Genomic DNA, 23,188 nt, shown 5'->3' with positions numbered 1-23,188 from the left:
TTTATATGAAAACAGACAATAATTGTGTGAGGGCTGAGGAACCGTGACTTTTCCTTTGTAAAATATTCTTTAATATTTAATTATCTTCAGTTTACAGTGAATGTTTTGGAGAAAATCTGATGATGAGGATGTGGACTTCGTCAGCAGCATACCCACACATTCCTGCTGGCTGCCCTCGTTCTGCCTGCTGTGCCTCTAAAAGATTTGGCTCAGGGGGCTTGGGTCCACCTCCCTTGGCAGGAAGAACCATACAGGTTGGAAGGTGGTCGGGGAGATTTCACTTGAACAAAGCCCTGGGCTGCTCAGGGAAGCTCAACACAGCACCAGCAGCTGTGGCTGCGTCCTTTCACCAGGCATATGCTACTGGCTAAAGCAATGAGCCAGCACAATCGCTTCCCCAACAGTGCCCTCCTGTGGCAGAGGCCTGCCTCCAGAGCGAGGAGCCAGGGAATAGGCCAGAGTGGTGGCAACCCCAGCAACCCCTTTTGAGGATTAAAACTGAGCAAAATAAGTGTTTGAATGAGTCACACTTAACATTGACACGTCCTACGAGATGGGTCCATCACTTGAGATAAGACAAATGGTCTGGGTGGACTGAGGTTCTAAGGAGAAGCAGGAGGTCAAGGCCAGTGTGTCTACCCTAGAGTCCAGGGACTGAGCCCCCATGGCAGGCAGTGGTACACAGCTCAAAGTGGCTTTTCTTTTTTTTAAAGATTTTATTTGCAGGGAGCCCAACGCGGGACTCGATCCTGGGTCTCCAGGATCACGCCCTGGGCTGAAGGCGGCACTAAACCGCTGAGCCACCCAGGCTGCCCTCAATGTGGCTTTTCAAAGAGGTATTCCAGATCTGGGGCACGCAGTCTCTGCTCTTTGTTTTTGTTTTTAGCAAAGTCTCTCAGCAGTGCCATGACTTCGTTTTCAAATATTTCTGGGGCTGGTTTTGCTTCTGTAAGAGAAGAATGGGCAGAAAGAATTATGTCAGTCAGTACTCAGGCATAAGGACCCTGAAACTTGAAACTCTGGCCTCTGCAAAGAACCAGTAGATACACAGACTGTCTCCATTCTTCCTCTAAATATACATGGTAGCCTACAGCAGGAGCTGTACTGTAAATAGCTCTATTGGAACAGCTGCTCCCATCTGTTTACATATTGTCCATGGCTGCTTTTACCTAGGATGGTAGAGCTGAATAGTTCCAACAGAGACCATATGGCCACAGACTAAAATATTTACTGTCTGGTCTTTTATGAACAAGTCTGCCGACCCCTGACCTGTCCAAGCTTGGTGGCACCATTTTGCTTTGCCTTGATATCTCAGTGTTTTCTGGGTATTGTGTTTCTTCTTCCAGCTTATACATTTCCAGAGGCAGAAGTCCTTGGTTGTACATGACAAACTAGTGGCTCTACTAACTTCAGCAAAAAGGAATTTCTTAGAAGGCTATTAGAGGAACACAAGATGGATGTGAACCTGGAGAACCAGGTTTGGATGGAGGCCACAACAGCACGGAGCAAAGACATGAGAGTGTGTCTTAGGACTGTGCGAGGAGGTCCCAGTATGGTTGTTTACCTCCCACCTCTCTCTCTCTACCCTAAGACACTTGAGTAAGATTCCAATTACAAGCAAAGCCTTCCCCGGGGAAAGCTTAGGTAATGTGTTTGAGAATGACTCTCCTATCAAGACTACAATGCCAGGAGAGAGAATTTCTCAAAACAAAGCTGAATTCCCCCTCACTCAGCACTGAGCCCAGCATCTAGTGGGCTTGTCATCTTTTTCTTTTTCTGTGATCACTGAAATGAAGTCCAGGAGATTTAGGCTTCCCCTAAGGATGGTACAAGTTGGAAAGAACACTGTGCTCATCCTCACAAGAAAAGCCAGAAAAACCATAAACAGCATGACTTTCTGAGAAGTCATCTGAGAACTGAGGTCATGGGGCAACCAAGTAGAATAAGATCTAAGGGAAGGCCCTCAAAGGAGAAATTGCACATGAGCATCTGCTTGCCTGAGACAGGGCCCAGGAAGAAGAGATGCTAGAGACCATCTGGCAGGGAAGAAGAGTTTGGCTACAATTTTTTACAAACTGCTACAAGCCAAGTGTGGGCTAGCCACAGACACTGGGGGAATGCACATCCTGTGGACTATTCTCAACAAACCTCCCGAGTATGCTCCTGCTCCTGGATCCTGATCCATGGTAGGTTCAGGTCAGGAGGTGTGAGAACACCTCCCTGAGCGGTGCAGGTCAGAAGCAGGGGAGCAGCCAAGACTGCAAAAAAAGCATAAAGCCCAGCCTGGCCCTTCTTCTCTACAGAACAAAAGCCATTAGAAACTGGGAGTAGGTCTGCAAATCCTGTCTCCTACTGAACACACGTGAGGAGACCTTTTTGGGATGGTGAAAAAAGAAGAGAAAAACAAAACAAAACAAACAAACTTCTACTCCTGTGGGATAGGCAGGGCCACAGAGAAAGCCCATCCCTGAGAAGCAGGGCCACAGGGACTGAACCAGGATAACAGAAAATGTTCTCCCAGCCTTCCTTCCCCGCCCCAAGGGAGGGAAGCACTAAGTGGGAAGCAACAGTAATTTACTGCTGGGGAAAAGCAAGAGGAGCACAGAGATTCCCTTAGAGGCACAAAAATAGAAGGAAGGCTGAAAGCTGAGGGTAGAACAGGAACATTGAGAAATACCTTCCGGAAACTCAGCCCCTACTCAAAGCAGATGGTAGCAATAGAGGCTTGTGGTGCAGTGAAGGGAAGCAAAGCCCTAACAGAATCCAGGCAAGCTTAACTCCTAACTAGACTGACTCCATCCCCATACTAACAGCCTGCTGGAAGCATGCCCATTTCCAGGCATGAATACTATTTACTTCAGTCTTTACTGTCTTGCTCATAATGTCTAACAGTCAATCAAAAATTATGAGATACACATGCACACAAAAGGAGACAAACACACTGCAAAGGGACAAAGCAGTCAACAGAAAAAACCTCGGGGGTGACACCAATTTTAGAACTACTACCAAATTTAAAGAACTGATATGTTAAAAGCTGTAGCAGAACAAGTAAACAAAATGTAGGAACAGATGAGCAACTTCAGTAGAGTTGGGAACTATAAAAGTCAAACATAAATGTTAAAAAAAAAAATACAGTAGCAAATAAGCAGATTGACCTCAACAGGCTAATCAAGAGACTGAACACTGCAGTCAAGGAAAGAACTGGCCACTGGAAGACAAATCAATCGGTCTTACCCAATAGAAATTCCCCAACCTGATACATATAAAGAAAAGACTTAAAGACACAAAACAGAATCGAAAAGCTGTAGAGTAATAAGAAACTGTGTAATAGGACCCAACATGCCCAGGGAACCCAAGCAGGAAAAATACCAAGGACAAACATCAAGACACATCGTATTCAACAGCTAGAAACCACAGATGAAATGCTATAAACATTCAGGAAAGATATGTTACATATACAGGAGTAAAGACATAGCAGACCTCTCGTCTGCTACACAAACCAGGAAACAGAACCTGGTAACTCGATGGGAATTGGAAGTTAATGGTACAATGAAGGTAACCAAGACAGCAAACCCGAAGCCAGTGCCAACTCCCAATCAGATTGACTCAATCCTGCACACTAAAAGCAAAAGAAGTATGTCCCTGTAAAGTGCTGAAAGAAAATACTGTGAGCCTGTAATTCTACACCCAGTGAAAATATCTTTCAAAAATTACAAAAACAGAGATAATTCATAATAGTGGATCTGCACTACAAGAAATATTTAAGGAAGTTCTTCAGGCAGAAGGAACAGGATACAGATAGAAAAATGGATCTATACAAAGAAAAGAAATACAAAGAAATGAAAATCTCTAGACAATTAAAATAAAGGTTAGTGTATTTGATAGATTGTTATATATTTTTGTGTATATATATATATATGACGCAATGTAAGTTATAATTTTTTAAAAGATTTTATTCATTTATTTATGAGAGACACACAGAGAGTGAGAAGCAGAGACACAGGCAGAGGGAGAAGCAGACTCCATGCAAAGAGACTGACATAGGACTCAATCCCAGGACTCCAGGATTATGCCCTGGGCCAAAGGCAGGTGCCAAATGGCTGAGCCACCCAGGGATCCCCTAGAAGTTATAATTTATATATACAAATGTAAAGTATATTCTTTTCCTTATTTTAAGCGGCTCTAAAAATGACTGTCTAAAGTGAAACTAAAGAAATATAGTGTAGGCTTACAGCTTAAGTGAAAACTATGACAACAGATGGGAGGGAGGATTTGGGAGTATATTAATGTGAAGTTCTTACATCATATGTGATACAGTTAATAGTACTTGAAGAGAGACTGATTAATTAAGGATGTATATGTAAAGCCAAGGGCAATCACTAAAAGATTATAATAGGAAGTAATAAATAATAAACCAACAACGGAGGTCATATGAAATTTCAATTACTCAATTAAGAGATGCCAAGTGGCTCAGTCAGTTAGGCATCTATCTTTGGCTCAGGTCATGATCCCGGGGTCCTGGGATCGAGCCCTGCATTGGGCTCCCTGCTCTGTGGGGAGTCTACTGCTCCCTCTCTCTTTGCCCCTCTTCCTGCTCATGCATGTGCTCTCTCTCTCTCTCTCTCTCAAATAAATAAATAAAATCTGGGGATCCCTGGGTGGCTCAGCTGTTTGGTGCCTGCCTTTGGTCCAGGGCATGATCCTGGAGTCCTGGGATCGAGTCCCACATAGGGCTCCTTGCATGGAGCCTGCTTATCCCTCTGCCTGTGTCCCTGCCTTTCTCTCTCTCTCTCTCTCTCTCTTTCTGTGTCTCTCATTAATACATGAATAAAATCTTTAAAATAAATAAATAAATAGATAGATAAATAAATAAATAAAATCTTTTTAAAAAATAAAATAATTAAAAAACCATGGAGGGGTGCCTGGGTGGCTCAGTTGGTTAAGCATCTGCCTTCGGCTCAGGTCATGATCCCAGAGTCCTGGGATCGAGTCCTGCATCAGGCTCCCTGCTCTGTGGGAAGCCTGCTTCTGTCTCTGCTTCTCTTTCTCTCTCTTTCATGAATAAATCAATGAAATCTTAAAAAAGTTTTTTTTTAAATCCAAAAAAAACCCAACTAGAACTAGAGAGGTAAAGAGAAAAAGAACAGATGGAAAAGACAAGAAAAAGATGATAGATCTTAATTCAACCACATTGTTCACTGAATATATGCAAATAGCCAAAACACACCAATGAAAACAGAGACTATAAGACTGAATAAAAGAGACTACATATGCTATCTATAAGAAGCTCGATCTAAATATAAAGACAAAGATAGGTTAAATGTAAAAGGATGGTGTGGGAGGCAAACTTCTAAGTTGGCCCTCAGTATTTCCCACTCCCCTGATATATAAGCCCTGCATAATCCTCAGGACTGTGAGCATGATTTTTACTACCATGGTTGGGTTACGTTACATGGCACAGCTGACCTCAGGAAAGGCAAATTATCCAAGTGGTTCTGACCAAATCACATGTGCTCTTTATTTAGTCTTTTAAAGGGGGAGGGGGAGAGGGAGAGAGAGAATCTTAAGGCAGGCTCCACACCCAGCACGGAGCTCAATCTCAGAACCATGAGATCTTGACCCTAGCCAAAACCAAGAGTCATATGCTTAACCAAATGACCTACTGAGGCCCCCACATGTGCTCTTTAAAGGTAGTTTTCTCCAGCTGGTGGCAGAAGGAAAGCCAGAGAGATTTGAAGTGTTGAGAGGTATTCCATGTGAGGGAGAATCTCCATTGCTGAGATGGAAGGAACCATGTAGCAAGGACCTGCAAGTGCCTTCCAGGAGGTGAAAGAGATCGACAGGTAGCAAGACAAGTGGAATCTCAGTCCTACAACTACAAAGAAATGAATTCTAAGAACCTGAATGAGCTTCCAGACAGGATTGCAGAATAGCTGACACCAATGTCAGACTAAGCTACAGGCCTATAGAACTTCTCACCTATAGAACTATGAGTATATGTATAAATATGTACAAACTATGTTATCTAAAACCATTAAGTTTCTAGTAATTTAATATGTAGCATAGAAAAACTAACATAGGTGGAAAAAATACATACCATGCAAACACTAATCTAAAGAAAGCTGGTGTATCTAAATTACTATCAGATACTTTAGAACAAAGAATATTATCAGCAATAAAGAAAGACATTACATAAAAAATGGTAAAGGAGTACAATTCATCAAGAAGATACAACAATCCTAAATGTTTTCACAAAACAAAGCTTCAAAATATATGAAAGAAAAACAGGTAATTGAAAGGAGTAATAGACAAATCCACAATTATAAATGGAGAGTTCAACACTCTTCTCTTACTAATTAACAGAATGACAGAGGAAACCTGTCAGAATATAGAGAACATGAAGAACAGCATCAAAGAAGTTGTCCTAGTTGACATTTATAGCACAGTTCATCCACAGGTTCAAAAGACACATTATGTTCAAGTAAGTGAACATGAGACATTTATCAGGTATCACAGCCATAGTTCAGGCCACAAAACAAATTTTAAGAGACTTAAAAGACCTAAAACTACACAACATAAGTTCTGTGGTCATACTGGAATCAGTAACAGAAAAATATCTGGAAATATTTTAAATGAAACTTCTACACAACTCATGAGTCAGAGGAAGTCAGAAGGGAAATGAGGAATTGAATGAAAATGAAAACATAACACATTCAAATTTGCAACATGAAGCCAATGCGGCACTTAAGGGGAAATTAATAGTACTGAATGCTTACATTGGAAAAAGAGGTTTCAATCAATGAGCTCAACTTCCATCTTACAAAACTAAAAAAATAAGAACAAATTAAGCCCAACACAAGCAGAAGAAAATAAAAAGCAGAAATCAATGAAATTAGAAAAACAGAAAAAACAATGAAATCAAAATTTTTATGGTTCTCTGAAAAAATAAATAAAATTGATCAAGATCAACCTTTAGCCAAACTGATCAAGAAAAAAAGAAAAAACTCCACAAATCACCAATATCAGAAATAAAGGAGGGACCTCACTACAGCTCTTCAGACATTCAGAGGAAAAGGGAATATGACCACAACTTTATATCCACAGACTTACTAACAGCTTAGGTGTTAATGTGGCCAAATTTATTAAAAACACACTAACAAACCTGACCCAAAAAGAAACAGGTGATTTGAATTGTTCCATAGCTATATAAAAAAAAAAAATTAGGTTTTACAGTTAAAAACTTCCACCAGAGAAAAACCTCAGATCCAGATGAATTTCCTAAAAAATTCTACTAAATATTTAAGGAAGAAATCACAGCAATTCTACATACTATTCCAGAAAATGAAAGAGGAAAGCACTTCACAACTCATTTTATGAAGCCAGCATTACCCTGATCAAAACCAGATGACATTATAAGAGAACTACACATCAGTACCCTCATGAAGACAGACACAAAGATCTCCAAACTATTAGCAAATCAAATCAAGCAATACATATCCAGGTCAGGTGGTATTTATCGTGGTGATGCAAGGTCGATCCAATATTTGAAAGTCTATTAATCAGAGTCGCCTGGGTGGCTCAGTGGTTGAGCGTCTGCCTTCAGCTCAGGGCGTGATCCCAAGGTCCTAGGATCCAGTCCTGCATTAGGCTCCCCACAGGGAGCCTGCTTCTCCCTCTGAGTCTCTCATGAATAAATAAAATCTTAAAAAAAGAAAAAAGAATAAATAAAAAATTCATCATATCACTAAACTAAGGGGGAAAAAAATCATAGGACCAAACAATCATTTCTATAGAAACGCCTAGAAAGCACCTGACAAAATTCAACATTTATGAAAAAACATTCAACATATTAAAAAAGAGGGAAGTTTTCTCAATCTGATAAAAGGCATTTACAACTAACCTACAGTTAACGTTATATTAACGGTGAAATACTACTTTCCCCCAATGCTAGTAACAAGCCAAGGATGCTGCTCTAACTGCTGCTATTCAGCATTATACCAGAGATCCCAGACAATGCAATAAAACAAATTAAAGATATAAAGGGCATACAGATTGGAAAAGAAGAAAACCTTCTCTGTTCACAGATGACACGATTGTCTACATAGAAAAAATCCCAAAGAATCTACAAAATAGCAGTATACAAAAATCAATTTTCTATCTATATCCTACCAACAATGGGAAACTGAAAATTTTTCTTAAAGTATCATTTATAACAGTCCCAAAATATATGAAATACCTAGGTATAAATCCAGCAAAATATACCCCAATATGCCGAAAACTACAAAACATGGACTGTAGATTTTTAGGATGGCCCCCAATGATCTCCACCTCCAGATATCATGCCCTTTGTATGAGTCTCACCCCACCCCACTGCTTCAGGCTGGACCTTAATGGCTTGATTCTAACCACCAGAAGATGGCAAGGATAACAGAATGTCATTTCTGTGATTAGGTTATAAAACACTAAGACTTCCATCTTGCTAGCAGACTCCTCTCTTGCCTTCTTGGCTTGCACACTTTGAAGAAGCAAGCTTCCCAGCAGGAGAGGGACAGGGAACAGAAGGCAACCTGTAGGCAACAGCCAGCAAGGAACTTAGGCCTGCAGGTGGGGAACCTGTGAGGAATTTAATTTGTGCCAATGAGAACTTAAAACATATCCCTCCTAGCTGAGCCTTCAGATGAAGCCCCAGATCGTAGGCTGACACCTTGATTATAACTTTGTGACAGAGTAAAGGGTAGGACCCAACTAAGCCATGACTGGATTCCAGACCCACAGAAAAGTTGAAATAATAAAAGTAGGTTTGTTTTAAGCCAGTAAGTTTTGGGGTAATTTGTTATACAACAGTAGATAACATGCTGTTTAAAGAAGTCAAAGATCTAAAGGGTGCCTGGGTGGCTCAGTGGTTGGGGCATCTGCCTTCAGCTCAGGGCAGCCAATGTATTTAATCATACAATAAAAATATGGCCAGTCTTTGAGCCTGGCCTCTTTCACTTAGCATAGGAGTCAACAAACTATGGCCTGCTGCCTGTTTTTGTAGGGCCTGTCCGCTAAGCATGACTTTTAAATGGCTGAGGAAAAAAGTCAAAAGGATATTTTATGACACATGAAAATTATATGAAATCAAAGTTCAGGGCAGCCCCAGTGGCGCAGCGGTTTAGTGCCGCCTGCAGCCCAGGGCGTAATCCTGGAGACCCTGGATCGAGTCCCACGTCAGGCTCTCTGTATGATGCCTGCTTCTCCCTCTGCCTGTGTCTCTGCCTCTCTCTCTGTCTCTATGAATAAATAAATAAAATCTTTAAAAAAAAAAAAAAGAAATCAAAGTTCAGTGTCAACAAAATTTTATTGCAATGCAGCCACACTTGTTTGTTTACCTACGGTCTGTGGCAGTTTGCATGCTTCAATAGCAAGAGTTGAAGACTCATGACAGAGACTGTATGCTCTGCAAAACCTAAGATATTTACTACCTGTCCTGTTACAAAAAAAATTTGTCCTAAACATACACTTACCATATGACTCAGTGACGCTTTTCCTGGGTATTTATCCAAGAAAAACTAAAATCTGCATCCACAAAAAGCTATATGCAAACATTTGTAGTGGCTTTATTCATAATTGCCTCAAACTGGAAACACCCTCATGTCCCTCAGCTGGTCAATGGATAAACAAACTGTGGTACATCCACATGATGAAATTTTACTTAACAATAAAGGGCCAGAGAGTAAACAGTTTACACTTTGTGGGCTTTCCAATGTTTATATAAGCCTCTGGACTCTGTATTATGTCACTTTATACTCAGAACCTACAGAATGGTTTCTACTTTATGACTCAAATATAGACTGCAAACATAAAACCAGAAGACCCAGAGTGTAGCAAAAATGAATGAGATATGCTCTAAGATCCATTCTCCCATTTTTCCTGATAACAGAACTCCCACTGTAGCTGGATGCATTGAATAGACTATATTTTCATCATGACTGGCAAAGCCATGTGACTGAACCGTGGACAATGGAAAATAAGTGGAAGTGTGGTGTATAATCTCCTGAGAAGGATCCATAAAGAATAAGGCATGTGCTTCTACACATTTACTCCTGGCTGAAACACAGACATGATGAATAGACCTGCAGCAACCACCTGTGACCATGAGGAAGACAGTACATGCTGAGGATGAAGAAGTAAATCAAGAGGAATCTGGAGTTCATGGCTTCTGAATGGAATGCCTACCTCTGGACTTCTGTTATGAGAAAGAAAAAATACAATCCTGATTTGTTTGAGCTATTATTGTTTTGGTTTTTTTGTTTGTTTTACTCACAGCCAAAGCTAATCCTAATTACATACAGTAAGAACCATTCTTCCCAAAGGCAGTGCTGAAGTGAGACTACCAAGAAACTCTTCCTATGTAGCCTTCTACAGTTGTCAGGTTCCATACCAGTGCCAGCCTGTTTTTTCTATAACAACTGTCTTTCCACACCATCCCACTAAACTCCTTTTTTGCTTAAGTTAGACAGGTTTCCATTACTTGCAAACAAAGAACTTTAACTAATAAAACAACTTTGCACACTTTGAAAAATTTGGAGAGCTACTGGGGTTGAGGGACTACTGGACTGAGTGTCCACTGCATGAATAGAAAGACAAAAATATTCCAGACTCAAATCGGTGCAAGTCATCCTATTTTTCACATCATGCTGCTTGCTGATCATGCCAGTACCTGTGGCCCAGTAGTAAATATCCCAGTCATTGCTGGGCTCATTAATCAGGCGATCATAGAGGTTCAGCTGTTTCTCAGTCATGTGGTGCAGATACTCTTTAGCAAAGAGGCTAAAAATGAGAAAAAGAACAAAGTTGAAAAGGCTATCTCCAGTGAAAGAGAAGTGACACCGAATCTCATATTTCCCTACCTAAGGAGTATACAGTTTTCCAACATTCCCCTCTTTCTGCTCTCGTAGAGCAGCCGGGCTCTTTTGGTTTCTATGGATTCATCGGTTCGCTCCTGCCATGGAGGCAAAGGGATTTCAATCAGGTCTTTTTGGGAGTCTGTTGGGCTATCACCTCTGTAGAAACGGTTGGATGGTGTGCTGAGCAAAGGAGACACTAGGTGGCGCCTTGACAGAGCAAGCATCTGAAATAAACCACAAACATCTTTATGAGGACTTACCCTCAGTCATCCACTCAATACTTACTAGGTGTTAAATGCATTCAATCTCATTTAGTTCTTAAGAAGTTATGTTGATACTGTCCCCACTTTATAACTTAGGAAGCGGAGGCTCTGAGAAGTTAAACAACTTAACCAAGGTCACCTAAACAGTAATTGCAGTTAAGACTAGAATCCAGCTCTAACTGCAAATATGTTCTTAACAAGTATCTTTCTGGAAATTTTTCAATAGAAATATTTTCTCTTTCCTTTGTATTCCCTTAAAATTCTTGTGGAATGGTATACATTTTAGTTGCTTGTCTGTGTTAAAATCTGAGCATACAGTGATGGGATGGTCCTTAATCTCCCAAAGGCTCCCAATCAGGAGAAGGGCAAAACCTATCAAGATGCAATTATAAGGTAGTGACATCAGCAAGATGATGGAACAGACACCACAGACACAGACTCCACAGACACAACTCACATAGACCCCAACTCAACAACACATGGACCAATTCCCTTTTATGAGAAACCCAGAAACCAAGTAAGAGGCTCCTGAAAAAAGAAGACATGGAATCCTTCCAACTTGGAGTTTACATGCACAAGCCTAGAGAAGACAAAAGTGTGAGAGGCTCCTGGAATCTCTAGCCAAGTTGACTGGTGACAAAGGTCTTTCCTTGTACAAAGCCAGTCCAAAAAGACTGGGAGAGCTGTTTTTTCAAAAGTGTAGACACCACATAAAGTTCAAGGGACATGAAGAAACATGGCCCGATCAAAAGTACGAAATAAATGTGTAAAAGACAACCCTAAAGAAACAGGCATATAAATTACCTGACAAAGAACTCAAAACAGCTGTCTTCAAGATGTTCAATCGGCTCAGGAAAACAATGCATGAAGAGAATGAGAATATCAACAGAAAAATATTTAAAAAGAACTAAACAAATTTTAGAACCAAAGAATGTAAGAACCAAACAAACATAATTTACTATGAGGGTCAACTAGCAGCCTTGATCAAGCAGAAGAATGAATCTGTGAACTCAAAGATAAGTCATTTGAAATTTCCCAATCAGAGGAATTAAAAAAAGAACAAAAGAAAGTGAAATGCACATAAGGGACTTATGGGACATTATCAAGTAAACAAGTATAAATAATATGGGAACTCAGAAGAAGAAAAGAGAAAGGGGCAGAAAGCTTATTTAAAAAAATGGCCAGGGATCCCTGGGTGGCGCAGCGGTTTGGCGCCTGCCTTTGGCTCGGGGCGCGATCCTGGAGACCCGGGATCGAATCCCACGTCGGGCTCCCTGCATGGAGCCTGCTTCTCCCTCTGCCTGTGTCTCTGCCTCTCTGTCTCTCTCTGTGTGACTATCATGAATAAATAAATAAAATCTTTAAAAAAAATAAAAATAAAAAATGAAAAAAAAAAATGGCCAGGGCAGTCCTGGTGGCTCAGTGGTTTAGCGCCGCCTTCAGCCTGGGGTGTGATCTTGGAGACCTAGGATCAAGTCCCACGTTCGGCTTCCTGCATGCAGCCTGTTTCTCCCTCTGCCTGTCTCTCTCCGTGCCTCTCATGAATAAATAAATAAATTTAAAAAAAAATCTTAAAAAAAAAACACAAAAGCCTATGAAAACATAAAGATCACTGGTAAAGATTAACAAATGACAAACACAGAATATTGTAATATTGTAACAGTGATATGTAAATCACTCTTAATTCTGATATACAAGTTTTTTTTTTTTTTTTAAGACTTTATTTATGGGACTCAATCTCGGGTCTCCAGGACCACACCCTGGACTGAAGGCAGTGCTAAACCACTGAGCCACCTGGGCTGCCCTAATTCTGATATAGAAGTTAAAATAGAAAAAAAAATAAGTTAATACAATATAAAAAAATATGTAATTGTGGGAGTGCTTGGATGGTGTAGTTGGTTAAGCAAACAACTCTTGGTTTCTGCTTAGGTCATGATCTCAAGGCCCTGGGACGAAGCCCTGCCTTGGGCTCTGCACTCAATGCCAACTCTGCTTGGGATGCTCTCCTTCCGCCTCTGCTCCCTGTGCGCTTGCAGTCTCTCAAATAAATTACGCTTTACACAAGGCACATGGTAACCAAAAAGAAGATATCCATAGGAATAGGAGATACACAATAGAAAATGAGAAAGGGATTAAAGTTTGTCTCTAAAAAAAAAAAAAAAAAGGAAGAAAGAAAGAAAAGAAAAACACAAAGGATAACAGCAAGGGAGGAGAAAAAGGACACAAAAGCCACAATGCGAACAGAAAACAATGAACAAAATGGCAATAAGTTCTGGATCAGTAATTATTTCACATGTAATGAACTAAACTCTCCAATCAAAACACTAGCGTTTTGATTAAAGAGTAAGATCCAACTATATGCTATTACAACAGACTCCTTTTAGATATAAGAATACATAGGCTGAAAAAAAAAATACATAGGCTGAAAGCAAAAGGATAAAAAAAAGATAGTCCATGCAAATGGTAACCAAAGAGCAAAGATGGCCCTACTTATGTCAGTCAAAAAAGGCTTTAAGTCAAAAACCGGGGATCCCTGGGTGGCGCAGCGGTTGGGCGCCTGCCTTTGGCCCAGGGCGCGATCCTGGAGACCCGGGATCGAATCCCACGTCGGGCTCCTGATGCATGGAGCCTGCTTCTCCCTCTGCCTGTGTCTCTGCCTCTCTCTCTCTCTCTCTCTGTGACTATCATAAATAAATAAAAATTAAAAAAAAAAACCGTCACGAAATAAGAGACATTTATTATATAATGGTAACGGGGTCAACGTGCCAGGAATATTTAACAGTCATATGTTTCCAATCAACATTAGAGCACTCAAACATATGAAGCAAACACTGGCAGAACTGAAGCGAGAAATCAACAGCAACCCAATAAAAACAGATTTCAATATTCCACATTCAGTAACGGATAGAACTCCTGGACAGAAAAAAAAAAAAAAAAAAAAAAGGTCAATATAGTCAACCGAAGCCCTGAACGACAGCTCCAGACCAAATGGACCAAGATGGGGATGGACACATACAGAACATCCCAACCAGCAGCAGAATACACTATTTTCAGGCACACTTGGATAGGAACATTCTCCAAGATAGATCGCGTTGGGATGCAAACTAGGCCTTACCGAATTAAAAAAAAATTAAAAAAAGATCAAAAGGCCACAAAGGACCACAATGAGATGAAACTAGAGACCGACATCAGAAGGAGAACTGGAAAATCTACGAATATGTGAAAGTCACCGACACTCTGGCTCACGAATGACCAATGGTTCAAATGGGTCAAAGATCACAAGGGGAATTCGGAAAGATCTTGAGACGAGCGACAACGCGGCCTACAAATACATCATGAGAAGCAGCAAAAAAGCAGCACTGAGAGCAGTTCAGTGTCCACGAGGAGCCCTAAGACAACAACGCATGACCTCGAGTTGCACAATCGTTAACAGGTATTAGACCGCACAACAGACTTCAGATCTGGCGCAGAGGCGGTGCAGCCAGCTCCACCGGGGAAACAGGTGCCATCTGCACCGCGTCTCGCACACGGGACGGGCACGGCGGGCTCAGCAAGGAGTGAACGTGACCTGAATCTCCTACGTTGCAAGGCGCATCCCTCCTTGGCTCCGCCCTTGCCCTGGGATACCAGGCAGCTGCACGCTCCTCGCAGTCCCCACGACTGCGTTGTAAGCCGAGACTCAGCCCCCACTACGGCCTGCCCAGGGCCCTGAGACCTCCACTCGCCTCACCCGTGCCAGACCCGGGAACGTGGCGGCCTCCGCCATCCTTCCCGACCCGCACCGGAAACCTACAGCTCGGCCACTTCCGGGAACTTCCGAACGCCTGAACCGCGCACCTCGGCGCCGAGCGCCTGAGCCGGAAGATGCGTCCCTGCGTGTGGCGGAAGTGGCTGTGCGCGTGACGCCAGAGGCGGAGGGGGCGGGGCCTGGGGCCGAGAGCGGTTCGCGCGCTTCGGGCCTAGTCCGGACTCGCCGCCGCCGCCGCCATATTCCCGGTAACGGGGGCGCGCGGCCGGGGGCCGGCTGAGCCGGAAGAGGGCGCGGGGCCAGCGCTGAGACTGGGAGGGGGTCGGTTGAGTTTGGGGCAGTCGGAGGCGACGGGCGGTGGGAGGTGCGGGCTTTGAAGGAGGAGGCCGAGCGCGCCGGGCTGGATCTGTGGGGAGGGAGCGGGGCGGGCCTAGCTGGGGGCGAGGACTGGGCCCGGGTGGGGAGTGGAAGCGGCCGGAAACCAGACCCGCGGGGACTCGAGCCCGGGACGCCGTGGGGCCTCGGCAGGTGCGGCGGGCTGGGGCGCGGGCTTCCCCGCGGGCGTGCTTGGCAGCGCCGTCCCGGGGCCCCTCGCAGCGGAGGCCTGGGCTTCGCCGTCGCGCCCGGGCAGCTGCGGCGCACTCGGGTCAGGCCCGAGGGTGATGGGCAGCGAGCCCCGCGAGCCGCGGCGGCCTGGGAGTCCGAGGGGCGGCGCGAGGCCGGGGGCGGGGCGGGCGGGTGGGACCGAGCTTGGGCTGCCGGGATGCTGCGTCTCTGGAGACCGGAGGTTGGCAACCATCGCTCCCCTCCCCGCCCGGGACCCTCACGCCTCTAACTTGCCTCTTCCAGGGTACCGCAGTGGCATCTTCCTTGCCTTGTCCGTTCTCCGGGCTCGCGATCTTCCTTCCGGAGCCATGTCCGAAGGAGTGGACTTGATTGATATATATGCTGACGAGGAGTTCAATCAGGTGAGGGGGCGTTAGCATCGGGGCTTTCTGGGCTCCGCTGAATCACTTTGACCAAACTTGCAGGGGTTTCAAGCACTGACAGTCTTTGCTAGGCCTGAACATCCTCCTGTCGGGTCTAGATTTTTTACTCCACCACAGACTTTAAAGACGGCCGACCATTGCGTGTTATGCTGATTTTTAGCTGCCAAGGCTTAATTTTACAAGCTTTAAGAGCACATAAAAATTAGATATAATAGAATGGTGAATCAACCTGTGGAACTTACTCCCCCAGGAGGCCGAACTTGGCTGTCAGTCTCCTCAAAGACTAGCCACACTTAAGAAAATCGCACTTAGGTTTGCTTAGGTTAGTATTCATGAGGACAGTGTTCATACCTTTTTCCTTTGCGGTTATTCTCCCCCCCCCCCCCGCCCCCTTTTAGAGAGGGAGAAGGAGGTGGAAGGGGAGAGGGAGAGAGAATCTTTTTTTTTTTTTTTTTTTAATTTTTATTTATTTATGATAGTCACACAGAGAGAGAGAGAGAGAGGCAGAGACACAGGCAGAGGGAGAAGCAGGCTCCATGCACCGGGAGCCCGACGTGGGATTCGTTCCCGGGTCTCCAGGATCGCGCCCTGGGCCAAAGGCAGGCGCTAAACCGCTGCGCCACCCAGGGATCCCCTGAATTTGGCTTTTTTTTAAAAAAATATTTTATTTATTTATTCATGAGAGAACAGAGAAAGAGAGAGAGAGAGAGAGGCAGAGACACAGGCAGAGGGAGAAGCAGGCTCCACGCACCGGGAGCCCGACGTGGGATTCGATCCCGGGTCTCCAGGATCGCGCCCTGGGCCAAAGGCAGGCGCTAAACCGCTGCGCCACCCAGGGATCCCCTGAATTTGGCTTTTTTTAAAAAAAATATTTTATTTATTTATTCATGAGAGAACAGAGAAAGAGAGAGAGAGAGAGAGAGGCAGAGACACAGGCAGAGGGAGAAGCAGGCTCCATGCACCGGGAGCCCGACGTGGGATTCGATCCCGGGTCTCCAGGATCGCGCCCTGGGCCAAAGGCAGGCGCCAAACCGCGGCGCCACCCAGGGATCCCCGGGAGAGAGAATCTTAAGCGCTCCATGCCCAGTGCAGAGCTGATGTAGGGCTTGGTCTCACATACCTGAGATGATGATCTGTGCTGAAATCAAGAGTCAGAGACTTAATGGACTGAACCACGCAGGCGCCCTCCCCCCTTGCAGTTCTTTGAAAGGGCAGCTGGGGAAATGTAGTCCCCTCCTCCGTAAGGCAGTACAAAAATACAGTGTAAAAGATACTTTAACATTGAACTGCAGCTCCATTCTGCCTGTTTTGGGTCTTCCTTCTGTAAGTAGTTTGCCTCTAGTCTTGAGAGGTGCATAGGCATTTTGGTGTAATAAATTTTATTTTATTGATGAATGTAACTGTTTAGAGGGTAGAGGTAAGGGTGTTGGACAAACCAGTTAAAAAGCATATGTAGACCCCTTGGTATACCCTGGATTTGTCGGTCGGTTTATATTACCTCAAGGAACATTATGCAGTGATATTCCTCAAAATGATAATCTAACATTGAAGTCAATCTCAAGAATGTTCCATACTCTGTATTTAAAAGTTAGTGATATCTTGCGGGAATTGTTTTCAGCACTATTTTACATGAGTAAACTGGTTCTTCCCATTAGCACCTTTCATTAGCATCTTACGTGGGTACACATAAGGACCTGGAAAAAGGATAAAAAGGACAGATTAAAGAAGGTGCCCTGGTTGGACCCTGACTTTTATACAAGGCAACAAAGGTTTTATACATGTCATTTTTTTTTCACTTGGCACAAGTTATATTAATATTTTTAACATATTATGCCGTTTTCTAACATGGAGATTTTAGAACACCTAAGTAGAATAGTATAGTGACCTTCTACCCATTATACAGCTTCCTGAAGTAGAATATTTAATAGTCATTTTCCCATGTGTACTCAGGTAAACTGGAGTCCTCTACATGTGGCTGCCGATTGACCTAAATACATGAAAAAAAATTTTTAAGCCCAAGCAAGTCAAATAATTATGGATGGAAAGAAAGGTTTAGTGTATTAGTTTAGTTACACACCATAATTTTCCTGAGTTGTCCATTATTACTTTGAATCAGATCTTTACTACTCTTTACAAGTTGTGGGTTGTTTTTGTTTTATTTTTATTTTTTATTTTTATTTTTTTTTTATTTTTAATGCAAGACAGGAAGAAAAGAAGAAGGTTCTCGTAGTTCTTATTATTAATAAAAACCCTTCCCCCCCCTTAATTTCCTTCTCTGTGGATTGATAACAATGCTGCTCATTGAGAAGTGCGCAGAACACGCAGGTCTAGCCGCATTTGGTCTAAGAAAATGGAATACCAAATTTCTTAAGCTGTATAGCTTGGAGGTTCTAGATGAGGCACAGGCCTTGTCCAGTGGTCACTGCTTTGTTAGGGTAGAAGTCACTGGACTCAACAATTAATTGTTGTCCTGTTGATTTAGAAAACTTTTTTTTTTTTTTAATTTTTATTTATTTATGATAGGCACACAGTGAGAGAGAGAGAGGCAGAGACACAGGCAGAGGGAGAAGCAGGCTCCATGCACTGGGAGCCCGACATGGGATTCGATCCCGGGTCTCCAGGATCGCGCCCTGGGCCAAAGGCAGGCACCAAACCGCTGCGCCACCCAGGGATCCCGAAAAGTTTTTATTTTTTTAATGGGTCTAAGGCCAAAGATTGTATGTGGTATCTAGTAGACATTTATACTAAACACAATATTTAATGCTTGGCAAGTTGAAAGAAGTACAAATTTTGAATGTTTTATGCCCATTTGTGGAAGGTCTAGGGAGACGGGTGGGTGGGTAGGGGTGTGTGTGTGTCACTGTCTCTGTGTTCCCCGCCAAATGAGTTAATTTTTGGTAGAGCTGCTTTTAGTGTAATTTGGGGGCTGCTAAAGAAATATTAAAGTTCTGTTTGGGAAGAATTGTTAAAAGCAAGGTTAGACCTGAAGGCAGCCAGTACAGATTGTATTTTAGAATGTTTTAGGAATATTAAGGGACCCCTGGGTGGCTCAGCGGTTGAGCATCTGCCTTCAGCTCAGGGCATAATCCTGGGATTCAGGATCGAGTCCCTCATCGGGCTCCTTGTGGGAAGCCTACTTCTCCCTCTGCCTGTGTCTCTGCCTCTCTCTGTGTGTGTCTCTCATGAATGAATAAATCTTTTTTTTTTTTTTTTTTTTTTTAAAGGAATATTAAGAATTCATCCCAAGCTGATCCAGGCATGAGAACCTTATCACATGTACCCTACCCCCCAAGCAAAATGAATGCAGTTCCTGGATAGAACCTTAGGGTGCTGACTCTCTGATCTCTTACAACATGAGCTGTAAAAAATTCTTTTATAGAGCTGCTTTACTCCTGTCATATTGGGAGTCAAAATTCACAGTTGCTCTCTTGGGCTGGGGAAAGGTACTCTGGAAAAGTAAGCATGAGCTGCCGCTTTGCTGAGTATTTTGCCTCTGTTCCTTGTGCAAAGCAAGGCTCTTTGCATATTGCCCAATACTGTTCGCTGCTTCCATCAACAAGTACTTATTAAGCAATTTCTTTTTGCTAGGCACAGTGTCAGGGCTAGGGAGCGAACAGGGAAGAAATGGATCCCTGTGTTAAAAAGACTTTGCATTCCTGGTGGTTGAGAGCAGTGGACAGTGGCAGGGAAGGAGGGCGTAAGCTGAGGACTAGAGATTGTCATTATAAAGCCAAAAGCTTTGAGCTTTAGTTACAATTAAAAGAAACTTTGGTATCGAGTAGGTGGCCTTGAAAAAATAAATCATAGCCTTTCTTCCCTCAGAAATTAGGAAAAGGGAATTGGAGGGTAGAAAGAAACAGTGAGCATACAGGTGGAGAAGTTCTTACTTAAATTCAAAATCATACAAGTTCTTTTTTCTCTAAAAGCTTAAGAGACAGTCATAGTTCTTCCTATAGTACTAAACAAAATTTTTCATGAGATCTTCATTCAGTTTTAAATACATACTTTTTTAATCTTCCTGGAATGAAACCTTCAGCATCAATGCACATAAAACATTGTATTTTTCACTTAATTTGTAGAATTAGATTTTGCTTTAACCTAATTCAACATTTGGTAATCAGAAAAACGTCAGGCCTGTTTTTCTGTCTTACCAGCTGAAGAAGTTAAAATGAATTGGTGTTGCTAGTAGATTTAAATCCAAACACAACTTGATACGTTGTTTCTTCAACAAACTCCTCAACAGGCCTGCTCTGTGAATCAGAACAGTTCCCACCAACTTTTTTGAACCGTGGTTTTATGGCCCAGAGAAACCATTTGAATCTTGTGACAATTTTGGATTCATTGAATCCTTTTGTGCTTCCTAAATTGGTAAGGTAATCCATATACAAGGGTTTTCAGGACTTGAGTCTATCTGCTCTCTAGGGGGTCCCTGAAAGAGTAGATTGCCTAGGCTTGCAGTATGGGAGATTTCCTGGTAATGTGTGGTTTCTGAGCTATATGAATCTGCATGTTAGTTCACTGCCCAATATTAGTGGTAATTTTTGTGTTAAAAATTTTTTTTAATTTGTTTAAAAGATTTTATTTATTTATTAATGAGAGACACAGAGAGAGAGAGGCAGAGACACAGGCAGAGGGAGAAGCAGGCTCCATGCAGGGAGCCCGATGTGGGACTCGATCCTGGGACCCCAGGATCAGGCCCTGGGCCGCAGGCGGCGCTAAACCGCTGAGCCACCCGGGCTGCCTTGTGTTAAAAATTTTAGACGTACATTTCTGAATCACAGATACTGCCTAGAAGGAATTCTAAGTTTGGTTCCACGGAGTACTGAAGTACTCACTGAAGTAATGAAGTACTCATTCCCCATAAGTTCTATTTCAGAATCCTTGATTTAAATTGAAAAAGCACCGTGATGCTTTTAAAGTAGTGCTCTCTAAGGATTAGAACATGGGAGGGGTTCAAGTGGTTTCCATCTTCTTCCTACCTTGAACCATAAGAGCATATTACCATACCTACTATATAAATAAGTAAATGATTTTGTTTAGAATTGCAGTTCTTTGAAACATAAGGGCTATGAAGTAATTTTCACCATTATGTTTGTCAGGTTTTTAGCCCTTCATTTTACTCACTTTATTATCTACCCTGTGCTCTCCAGTGTTAGCTTCTCTTCCTGTTCTTTACATATATATTCTTTTTATAAAAGATGCTTATTTACTTATTTTGACTACCTAAAACAGTCTTCGTGTGCTTTTTTGTCTCATTGATTTCTTTTTTAAGATTTTATTTATTTAACTTTAAAGGGAGAGAGCACATGAGCAGGGAGAGGCAGAGAGAGGGAGAGAATCTCAAGCAGACTCCACGCTGAGCATAGAGCCTGACTTGGGGCTCAGTCCCACAACCCTGATATCACAACCTAAGCAGAAACCAGGAGTCAAACTTTTAACCAACTGAGCCACCTGGGCACCCCCCTTTTCTTAAGTTCCCTCTAAAAAGGTTACTCTCTTTTGCAATTCTCTCCAATATTTTTACAAGGTATAAACTCTCTGTGGGATTTTTTTAGAGTATTTGTAGTATTTGAAATTATTTTCATGCCTCAGGAAGTAGAATCCTTTTTTATTCAGTATCGGAACAGCCCAATAATGCTTTGTGTGCATGTTCTTCTATTGTACTTGAGATAAACTGAGAAACTAAAAGATTGTTTCCAGAAGTATGTGATGGTATGTAGATCTAGGAATGAATTTTGTAGTGAGTTCCCTCTCTAGTCTCACCTTAGAATCTGCAGTTCTTGAACAAAGAAAGCTATTAGAGCTTCCTGTCCTGAGTTGCATTAGAGGAAGTGCTCTGTTTCTTCAGGGAACTAGAAAAGTTACTTAACATAGGTTCTTCCTTTATTTTTTTAAAAGCAATGTCATGAATGAGCTGTAGTTTCCCTAAAACACTTTGAACTTCTTTCTGTCATTTTGGCAGCATCATCTTTAGCACTGTTAGGGTGTTCTAGAATGTTATCTGAAAAAATACTTTCTGATCCTTAACATAAAAAAGAGCTCTCTGAAATAACTGACATTGCAAATCTGAAACATTAAGGTCTCCTGGTGGTTTTCGTGGTTTTAAGATTCGAGGTATATAGTGTTAACTTGACTCCTATAACAAAATACCAAAAACTGAGTGGCTTATAAACAACAGCAGATTTCTCACGGTTCTGGAGATGATTAGAAGGCTGAAGTCAGATTGGCTTCTGGTGAGGGCCCTTTTCTAGGTTGCAGAATGCCAGTTTGTATCCTCATGGGATGCAGAGCAGAGCATGCAGTCACTCTCTTGGCTCTTATATGGGCACTAATCCTGTTCAGTAGGGTTCCATCCTTAAAGCCTGGTCTAATTGTAATTTCTTCCCAAAGACCCCACCTCCTGATACAGCACAGTGGAGAGTAGGGTTTCAACATCTGCATTTTGGGGGGGGGGACAAACATTTATTCCATAACAATAATAAATGTGGAAACATAACACATGATAAAAGTATATTTTGCATTGTGTTTCGGAGTACATGTTCATGTTGTAAATGCTTACTGTGACATAGGTTATGATGTGGGTGCCTGTCCTGTTTTCTGACCCTTAATATTTTGAGAGAACTTCACTGTTTTTGTGGTATCATTAAACATCTCTGGCATTGCTCCCAGAAATCTCTTATAAAAGTGTCACAATCATGTATTGGATTTACATTGTCACCTAAAAAATATTAAGGGAAAATCTCCCAGAGTTATTCCTTTCCTTTCCTTTCCTTTCCTTTCTTTTAAAAATGTTTCTTTGGAATGCCTGGGTGGCTCAGCAGCATTTGCCTTTGGCTCAGGGCATGATCCTGGGGTTCCAGGATCGAGTCTCCTATCGGGCTCCTTGCATGGAGCCTGCTTCTCCCTCTGGCTATGTCTCTGCCTCTCTCTATGTCTCTCATGAATAAATAAATTAAAATCATTATAAATAACAAAAATAAAAATGTTTCTTCGATGGATACTTCATAGAAAGATAGGATTGCATACTATGAGTTTTAGAGCTTCTCTGAATCATTAGTGTAAATATAAAAGTGTAAACCAGTAATTTCAGTTATTTCTTGCATTCTGGGTTCCCACTTGAATATGCCTTTCCCTTTTATTTTTAAATGAATATACTCTTTACTTTTTTTCTTATTAAATAGAGTAAGAAGATTTGTGTAACTCGTGATTTTGGAAATAGTACAAGTTGTGGAAAATAAGTTTTTCATTACTGTATCTTAGATGTGGTCTTTAGAAGCTAACCTCATTGACAATAGTAGC

The 23,188-nt window shown here is 42.3% G+C and overlaps 3 protein-coding genes across 13 annotated transcripts in view; 1 reads left to right on the top strand and 2 right to left on the bottom strand.

Annotated features, from left to right (window-relative positions):
• Window positions 1-48: 48 nt before the first annotated feature.
• On the bottom strand, window positions 49-15,816 carry SDHAF2 (succinate dehydrogenase complex assembly factor 2). The gene is made up of 5 exons (XM_077864268.1): window positions 15,775-15,816; window positions 14,883-15,674; window positions 10,893-11,113; window positions 10,703-10,812; window positions 49-946 (listed from the first exon to the last, which is right to left on the bottom strand). The coding sequence occupies exons 1-5, from the start codon at window positions 15,814-15,816 to the stop codon at window positions 816-818; spliced, it is 1,296 nt and encodes a 431-aa protein (XP_077720394.1). The 3' UTR covers window positions 49-815.
• Window positions 14,993-23,188, top strand: part of CPSF7 (cleavage and polyadenylation specific factor 7) — a 28,360-nt gene continuing 20,164 nt past the window's right edge. For 4 of the 7 annotated variants that reach the window (XR_013359620.1, XM_077861908.1, XM_077861909.1 and 1 more), the window contains exons 1-2: window positions 15,017-15,148; window positions 15,750-15,868. Coding sequence is in view for 6 of the 7 variants with exons in the window: in XM_077861908.1 (XP_077718034.1) it covers window positions 15,815-15,868 (54 nt within the window). In the remaining variant the exon portion in view is untranslated. Of the gene's footprint in view, window positions 15,222-15,307; window positions 15,429-15,749; window positions 15,869-23,188 lie in introns of those variants that run through there. The other 3 variants (XM_077861912.1, XM_077861906.1, XM_077861907.1) reach the window with 3 other exon arrangements.
• Window positions 17,452-23,188, bottom strand: part of TMEM216 (transmembrane protein 216) — a 29,950-nt gene continuing 24,213 nt past the window's right edge. For all 5 annotated transcript variants that reach the window (XR_013359623.1, XR_013359624.1, XR_013359625.1 and 2 more), the window contains one exon: window positions 17,452-17,583. The gene's annotated coding sequence lies outside the window, so the exon portion shown is untranslated. The remainder of the gene's footprint in view (window positions 17,584-23,188) is intronic.

The sequence above is a fragment of the Canis aureus genome, chromosome 21 (assembly GCF_053574225.1).
Source record: "Canis aureus isolate CA01 chromosome 21, VMU_Caureus_v.1.0, whole genome shotgun sequence".
NCBI lineage: Eukaryota > Metazoa > Chordata > Mammalia > Carnivora > Canidae > Canis > Canis aureus.
This window is presented reverse-complemented; position numbering and strand designations above follow the sequence as displayed.